Below are 9,111 nucleotides of genomic sequence, written 5' to 3'. Positions count from 1 at the left end.
CCGCGCTACTCTCTCTCTCGCTCCTGCCTCGCTGCCAGCGTTAAGCTGCGCACTATACACGCCACACTTCCGCTTGCAACTTTCAAAATAAGTGGCAGTAGGGTCACACCGTTGGTGACTGTAAGGTTTATATTATATTTTAAAGAAGAATCTTAAAAATGTGAGCTTAAACGTGATTTCAACAATATTTAAATGACCGGTGTCATATACATATAGGCCTACTACTAGTATAGCTGCACTTATTATAAAAAATAAAAAACGTGCTTTTCTTAAGCTTTCAAATATGTAGGCCACAACTCAAATAACAGGCACACAGCCGACAATAAATTCATCTCTTAATAATTCCTTCTAGTTTTCACATTTGTGGTCACTGTTATGTTGCACCATTCTTTTCCATTTAACCTAAAAACTTTTAGGATTTCAATTTTAGCTAGCTACAGCTAGAGCTAGGTTATTCCGTAACAGTTCTGCTAATCATTACAGTAAATATTTATATTAGTTTAGGAATTAATTCACTGTATTGGGGTGACGCTCAAGCGTTTTTTATTTTGAGTAGACTTCCGGTAAGAATCTTATGTGATACTCGTCGACTTGATAAAATATTCTCCCCTGCCCTGCGTACCGCTGTTACTATAGCAACAGCCTCTCCACTAGCTGCGGCTCTTGGTCAGTGGAGGCGGGAGAGAGATGAGTGGACACATTGCAGTTATTTTTGTATGTGAATAAAACCGGAACTGCTCAGTCGGTTGTAAACACACGTCTTACATGTCTGAAGCTGAAGTTTCTGACAAGAGAAAGGTGATCCCGGTGGGTGCTGGTTTAATTAATAATTAATTGAGAAACGGTGTGCAACACACGTGTTCGTAATTGATGCCGAAGCCAAAGACTATTTAGGCAAAGCGGGAGGTTAACCTCCCTCTACAGTTTCGTTTGTAAAAGTACACGTTCTAACACAAATTAATTGGTCAAATATATATATATATATATATATATATATATATATATATATATATATATATATATATATATATATATATATATATATAACAATAGCATGTTGAAATAAGAATGACTTTAGAAGTTACTATATTAATTCTAACCAATGATTGACTTTGTGTGTGTGTGTCACTATCACTTCAGCTGAATTAGTGTCTACGATGTTAATGATATATATTGAAAGCCCCATAGTCTGATCAGACTACAAGCTGACTTGGATACATGTAAATGTACATCTTCAAACCTAAGGTCAAAGTGAAGGCTGACTGCTCACTCTGCTGGAGACCTGAGCTGGAGATAAGGCACTCAAGAGGAAACTCCCTAATGCGCCTGCGCCAGGCACGTAGAGCTGTTATTGTCACGTGATAGCTGACTCGACGCTACAAACTGTTACAGAGTCGTGACTCGTAACTGCTAGAAATGATGAAATATTAAGAAACAAACTCTGCCTACGAGTGACTAATAACTTGGTATTCTTCTCGCAGCGTTAGATCATCTGACGCGGACTCGATGTACACACTTTAAAACAGTCTAACAGTCTAACGTTACGGTTAACGTTAGCATTAGCCGAAGCGTCACGGAAGGAGGAAAAGGGGCGTGCGCGCCTCCCGACAACCGACTGAACTCCGGGTGAGTTTATGTTAAGTCACAATGATGCTGCGGAGGGGTTTTATTCAACAGACTTCTTCTGTGGTCGGCTGTTGACAGTCGCGACCCGTACGAAGCATTTTGCTCAGAAGCTAGCTGAAACTCTGGTTTATCAAAACTCTTCAACTGTTCGTCATCAGTTTGACGTGTACGTGTTGTCCAATATCACAGTATGAGTATGTGACGTCAGTGTTTGAAAACAACAAATCCCGTACGTTTTCCTTTCGTGTGCGTGTACGTGTACATACATTCACAGATGTAAGACTTGATGCTCTGATTTTAGCTTTCGGGTTTTGGCAGGTATTAATAATAATGCATTTATTTTATAAAGCTAAAAAAATAAGAATTACCAAAGTTACAGGTAAATCAAATAAGGACTTTGTCAGTTGCTCGGACCCTAATAAATAAAATGAATAAGAACATAGAGCAAACAATCACACATTAAAAGCAGTTCTGAACAGGTGGGTTTTGATTTGCGATTTGAATGAGGAAAGATCAGTGCAGTCTCGGATGAGTTTGGGGAGAGAGTTCCAGAGGGAGGGGGCAGATATGGAGAAGGCTCTGTCACCCCACGTCCGGTGCCTGGTCCTATGTGGGATGGACAGGTAGATCGGCATCAGAGGAGCGGAGCTGACGGGATGAAGTGTGGTGGTGGAGCAGGTCGGTGAGGTAGGAGGGGGCCTGATGGAGTGTGGTGGTGGAGCAAGTCTGTGAGGTAGGAGGGGGCCTCATGGAGTGTGGTGGTGGAGCAAGTCTGTGAGGTAGGAGGGGGTCTGATGGAGTGTGGTGGTGGAGCAAGTCTGTGAGGTAGGAGGGGGCCTCATGGAGTGTGGTGGTGGAGCAAGTCTGTGAGGTAGGGGGGGCCTGATTATGGAGGGCTTTGTGAGTGAGGAGAAGGATTTTGTATTGGATCCTTTGTGGGACGGGGAGCCAGTGAAGGTTCTGGAGAACATGGGTGATGTGATCACGGGAGCGGGACTGGGTGAGCAGGCGAGCAGCAGAGTTCTGGATGTATTGGAGTTTGTTTAGGATTTTGGAAGATGTGCCATAAAGAATATTGCAATAGTCAATTCTGGAGGTGATGAAGGCGTGGATTAGAGTTTCAGCAGCAGATGAGGAAAGTGATGGGCGGAGACGGGCAATGTTTTTTAGGTGGAAGAAGGAGGTTCTGGTGATTTGTTTGATGTGATGTTCAAATGAGAGGTTGCTGTCAAACATGACTCTGAGGTTGTGGATGTGAGGGGAGGGAGACAGAGTAGAGTTGTCAATGGTGAGGCAGAAGTTGTGACTGGTTTTGGTTTTGAATTGTTGTCTGTTTGTTAGATATGATTTGAGCCAGGAGAGAGCAGTTCCGGTGATGTTGAGGGACGATTCGAGGCGGGAGAGCAGGATGTTGTGGTTGATGGTGTCAAAGGCTGCAGTGAGGTCCAGGAGAAGGAGAATGTTGAGGTGGCCAGAGTCTGAGGAGAGGAGGAGGTCATTGGTGACTTTGAGAAGTGCTGTTTCAGTGCTGTGCTGTGAGCGGAAACCAGATTGAAATGGCTCGAACAGATCGTTGGAAATGAGGTGGGTTTTGAGTTGTACAGCGATGACGCGTTCCAGTATTTTTGACAGGAAGGGAAGATTTTAAATGGACCAGAAATTGCTCATGGTCTCAGGGTCGAGTCCAGGTTTCTTGAGGATGGGGGGGACAGCAGCCAGTTTAAGTGTGTCGGGGACTGAGCCGGAGTTGAGGGAGGAGTTGATTATTGCTATGATGAGTGGAGCAATGGCTGGGAGACATTCCTTGGTGAGAGTAGATGGTATGGGATCCAGAATACAGGTGGAGCTTCTCATTCCTGTTGTGAATGAAGAGAGCTCCAAAGGGGACACAGGGGAGAACTGAGAAAGGGGCTGAGGGGTGAATATGGGGAGGGCGGGTGGAGAGATGGAAAGGGCGGGTGAGGTCTTCAGGTTGCTGTAAATTATGTCAATTTTTGTCTTGAAAAATGAAAGGAAAGAGTTGCACTTGTCGACTGTGGAGGTGTTCTCCCTGGGTTTGAGAAGCTTGTTTATTGTTGAGAAGAGAGCCTTTGGGTTGGAGGAGCCAGCGTGTATGAGGTGTGAGTAGTAGGTGGTCCGGGCTGAGATGAGAGCGTCATTGTATTGTTGAAGGTAGTCGAAGGAGTGGGCTTGGAGATGGACTGTTAAACCAGTTTTCCTGCAGAGTCTTTCAAGCTGCGCTTACGGGATTTCATGTGGTGGAGATCAGGAGTATACCAAGGAGCTGAGTGAGTGAATGAGACCGTTTGGGTTTTAATGGGAGCAAGCTGATCAAGACAGGAGGAGAGTGTGTTATTGTAGTAATTTACGAGATCGGAGGGATTTTCAGACAGTGGGAAAGGGGAGGCCGGCATGGTACTGGCAAAGGTGGGGGAAATATGTGGTGGAAGATGTCTATGTTTGATCAGGAGGAGAGTTGTGGTTCAAATATTCAATTGCAACAAACAGAGTCTTCCAAGGTATCAAAGTTGTCTTTCCGTTTATTCAAGCTTGCAAGCTGGGAAAAGGGTTCAACAGCCGTGAGCTGCCGAAATCTCTTTATTCATACATTGTATTACATCGTGATTTATACAAGCACATGCACCCCCCTCCAGGGCCCCACTATGACGACAAACCAAGAAACAGTGTGAATGTCTTGGATAAGAATACAGAAGAACAAAGAACAGATTATTGGTTTCGATAAGGCATATGGCCATCTGTCCTCCTCCCCATCCTCCCTGTTGCTCTGCCCTTGAACCAGTCCACAAAATAACACATATTTTTACCGTCACAAATAGTTTTGAGATTTCTGAAGGATATGTTGCGCTTGGTTCTTGGGATGGGGATAGGGATGCCAATGTCTATGGTGATAGCCAGGTGGTCGGAGATATTGAGGTTGAGGCTGGAGAGCTGAAGTATTGTGAGACCAGTGGAGCAGACCAAATCCAGGATGTGACCTTGGCTGTGAGTGGGGAAGTTGATGTGTTGTGTGAAGTTGAAGCATTGTAGCAGTTCCAGGAATTCTGTATCTTCGATATTATGCAACTGTCACCGTTGACTAAAGGATTATTTTATATTATATAACTCACGATTCATGGTTTTTGTTCTATCGACTCCAACCGAGCAACCGACATTGTAGCTCTTTTTGTAAGCTGACATTACAAGAAGGCGATATAGAGGAGGTATGTGTGTTCTCTGAGATTTAGCGATGGTGATTCCAGAGTCCAGGAGCAAACCACCCTTAAAAGCAGCACAACTTCCTTTTAGTTTTCAGTTTTGACCTCTGGATATTCAGAAGTCTCTCATCCAGGCCCATTTGTTACACCCTCTTCCCTGGTGACTTCTATCTATTTTTTTTTTCTTACTGGAAAAGCAGAAATGACTGAGTTATTATCTCCCCGTTTTATCTTCCCAGTCTGTTTTCAGTATGCGGAACCGGCAAAGGGGATCCCATCTGGGCCTGATGCTCCTGGCCTCCCAGGTGTTTCAGATGGGTCTGGACAACATCCCCCCAGTCACTCTGGGCGTCCTGGGACTCAACGTGTACCTCTACCTGTTCCCTGCAGCTCCACTGATGCAGGCAATGCACAAATACTGAGACTGTTATTTACATAATTGGTTGCTTCTGACTTATCTTGTCGGAGTACTTGCTGCTTTTTTTTGTGTTTTTTATCGCAGGTCCAAATACAATGATAAATGAGCACTTACTGTCGCAGTTGGCGCTTTACCACCTTGCAGGAATGACGTGCACCATTGCCTCGCACTGTGTTATTTTGATATTGTCAACATGAATAATACTATCCATCCGACCCGTAGGCCTGTGTGAGCGTCCAGCAGGCATACTGGTTAAAAGACTGGCGCCGCCTTCTGCTGTCCCCGCTGCACCATGCAGATGATTGGCACCTCTACTTCAACATGTTGTCCTTCCTCTGGAAAGGCACCAAGCTGGAGCAACGGCTGGGCGGGCCCTGGTTCCTCTACCTGCTGTCAGTCTTCTCTCTGCTCACCGGATTGGTCTATCTGGTGTTGGAGGCCGCCTTGACAGAGCTGACCCAGGACCAGTCCTACAGCATGGCCTGTGCTGTTGGCTTCTCAGGTACACAACTCTCACAAGATGTACACTGGTGTAAAAGATTGGACTTGTTATGTCACTCTACTGGTACACATGGAATAAACATTCAAATATATATATACTCATTTCACAGGATCTGGTTAGAAAAAAGCTTATTTTTTACAGCTACTGGCTGTTTTGAACAATGTTTTTTTGGTGATTGATTGTTTAAAGAAAACATGCTTTTCATGCATCCAAAGTGTGCCTTCATTGATATTAGTTTTTTTTAATTGTTATACGGTTTTTCGTGTTTATTTTCTCCTGTGAAGATGCTTTGCCGTACACACCAGCCGATGTAAAGTATCGTCTGTCCCACTGCTGTAGTCTTACAATGGTGAAATATTCCCCACCTATTATTTAATCTTTGTAAATACATCTGATGTTTCTAGGTGTCCTATTTGCTCTGAAGGTGCTCAGTAACCATTACCACCCAGGAGGTGCGAGCTACGTGATGGGGTTCTCTGTATCCAATCGCTATGTTAGCTGGGTGGAGCTAGTGCTGATCCACATAACATCACCCGGGTGAGTTACCAATCAGACATGATTGCATTAACAAGCCACCAGGAGACACTGGCCAGATACACTGCAGAGATACTAGTGCAAACACTCTTGTGCTCGTGCCCTGCTACGTGCACCAGCACTGTCAGGGTTAATTCTTCTGTTTTCACTGGGATAACAAAAGTTGACCTCTAGCATGACAAGCCTGTTGTATGCATACCTGTACAGCTGGCAGTACTCTGTGGATCTCCACAAATAACTCATCAGATAATTCAGGCTTTGGGCCAATAAAGCTGATTTCAACTTAAAAAAGTTAAAAAGAAGAAGAAAAAGAATATATATTATGGAGCAATAAAAATAAAAAAATGGAAGCAATATGTCGAGAGTAAATAAAAATATGTTGCACATGTTTAGAACATGGCTCTCAATTAGTCACGGTGTCCTTTTTCTACATGCTGTCAGATGCTGTGAGTGAAGGTTGTCCACCAGGTGGCGGTGTTTCATTAGTAAGGAATTAATCTGCTCCCGTCCTTCAGGACCTCTTTCGTCGGCCACCTGGCGGGTATCCTGGTGGGTCTGCTCTACACTGCTGGACCACTGAAGGCTGTCATGAAGAAATGTGCAGGTCAGCATTCAAGCCTGTGGGTTTTCTTTGTTGTTGTTTCTACTTATGTATGTGCTGACTGCATTTGTATGACCTTAGGTTCTTGTAACCCGTTAAAAGCCCACTGAATGATGAAGATACAGTTTTTCTTTCAGTGTGTGTGAGAGAATAAAGAAAACCTGACACTGGAGATAGCTTTGAGTCCATGTGCAGATCTGTGTCTCTGTATTAGTCCATATCAAATGTAAATGCACATCAACAACACTGAAATGGTTTGCTTGTCTATTCTTTCACCAGGGTTTGTGACATTGAATGGATACAACTCCCGGTCGAATGCGCACTACGGCTCTTCAGGCTCTTCGGGTATGATACAGGCTTTTTTTGGGGTCTTTTCAGGAGTATAGAATACACCAGCCTCAACCTTTTAAATTTGAATATGTGTGTGTGTGTAGGCTACAGCGGCTCTGGAGGAGCATACTCAGGTTACCATCAGTCTCCACCAGAATACACATCAAATCCTCCAGCGTCTTACTCAGGGGGACTGACGGAGGAGGAGCAGTTGGAGGCGGCTATCAGAAACAGTCTGAATGACGGAGGTAAGGGGGGTTGTGATGACTCTGAGAAAAGAGTCCGCTGAGATCCAAAGCATGTACATTAAATTATGTTTTGTCTTGAAGGACAACCCAGACAGAGAGGAGCTCCTCCTCCTTATGGTTTCCAGCGCTCTCAGGAGGCGACAGCTGAGGACATCAGGTTGAGGAGACTTAGGAGGTTCGACAGCTGAACAGCCGGCCCACCGGAGGGGAAGAAGAAGGTGTTGTAGGTGCCAAGAGAGGAGCTCTCTCCTGAAGCCTGCTCCACAATTCTGCTACACAGACTGACACTTGACCAGCTCTTGTGTTGGGCCTCTTTACCAAAGAGCTAATGGTAGCTATGGAAAGCTACTGAATAGCTGTGAATAACTAAAGAGTTCAAGGGCTTATGAGCAGGTTAGCGTTGGGGCGTGTCTGATGATGCTGAAGCAGCACAAAGTGAATGGGCCCTTGTTTTGATTTTCTGTTGTTCCACCACTTGAGGGGGCAATTTTTCTTCTTTTTCTCCAACCAAGCCACATTAGACCAGGTGTAGATATAAATTCTGTATTTTAATTTGTCAAACCTGTGAAATCGAATTTTATTGGAGATGGATATGCCAATAAAAATATTTGTTGTCTTTTTGGTGAGATGTTAAATCTAACCCATACAGTATTTACTTTGAGCTGCGGGTCCCCGCTGAGCAGTGCTAAACAAGTTATTGACAAAATGAATTACCCCAAAATATTTAATGCCTCGTATTACTTCTATTAGTCATTTCATCTACTTTTCTTCTTTTCTTTTTTGCAACTGTACCACCGTACTACTTTGACCTTTCCAAAAGGTCACCCAGCAAGAGGGACACCAGCTCTAAGCAAAGTTCCCAAACGTGTCAAAGAAGTACATCGCTGGCTCCGTTTCCCCCAAAGCCCTGAGGCATGATGGGAAGTAGGACAGCTTAGATTAGAGGCAAGAAAATCCAAATTGAGCGTTTTTGTTTAGATCTTTTTTCTTTAATGCTGGCTAGAAACCAACATGAGTGTTAAATCCATTGTGGTGGCGACAATCTGAAGCGTTTCTGTTCATTTATCTCTTCAGATGTTTTTGTTGTCATCACATAGCAACCAAAACCAACATATTGGTGCTTTTTAAAAAAATTCAAAACAGTTTGCAGTTCCATTGTTGGATGTTAACGGAGTGATTTGTGTATTCAGCGCTCCACTGCTCGCACTCATTCAACGGTTTACACGCTGCCCACCAAAGTATACGGAATTTTTACTATATTTTCTACAAGCAGACTGGGGATATTGTGTTTATACATATATATTGTTGTACTTTACCTGTAGCTGATCATTTAAATAATGTCCACACAACAATAAAAGAGGTGGGAACAACACAGAAGGTGCCACTGTGTCTTTTTGATAACGTTATGTTGACACTTATACTCTCTCTCAACTAGTTCTATTGGGGTTACTTGCACTCTGTATATAAAGTAACAGTACTTTTACCACTCGACCTCCCTTTGCCTAAATGGAAAAGAAAAGTTTACATGATGCATTTAAAAATGGTCATTGATTTAGAGTGCTGTGTCTATCGTGCATTATTAACATACTCAGTATGTGTTTTAATCTGCCTATTGTACTTTATAAGCGCTCATAAAT

At 43.7% G+C, this 9,111-nt stretch overlaps 1 protein-coding gene across 1 annotated transcript; it reads left to right on the top strand.

Annotated features, from left to right (window-relative positions):
* The first annotated feature begins 1,344 nt into the window (after positions 1–1,344).
* rhbdd1 (rhomboid domain containing 1) lies at positions 1,345–8,846 on the top strand. Its single transcript, XM_034548936.1, has 8 exons — positions 1,345–1,626; positions 5,081–5,245; positions 5,482–5,761; positions 6,166–6,298; positions 6,811–6,899; positions 7,176–7,241; positions 7,331–7,474; positions 7,556–8,846. Exons 2-8 carry the CDS (start codon positions 5,093–5,095, stop codon positions 7,660–7,662), a joined length of 972 nt encoding a protein of 323 aa, XP_034404827.1. The 5' UTR covers positions 1,345–1,626; positions 5,081–5,092; the 3' UTR covers positions 7,663–8,846.
* The last annotated feature ends 265 nt before the right edge of the window (positions 8,847–9,111 follow it).

This window comes from Cyclopterus lumpus, chromosome 13 (genome assembly GCF_009769545.1).
Source record: "Cyclopterus lumpus isolate fCycLum1 chromosome 13, fCycLum1.pri, whole genome shotgun sequence".
NCBI lineage: Eukaryota > Metazoa > Chordata > Actinopteri > Perciformes > Cyclopteridae > Cyclopterus > Cyclopterus lumpus.
Note: the sequence above shows the minus strand (reverse complement) of the source record. Positions and strands in the feature narration are given on the sequence as shown.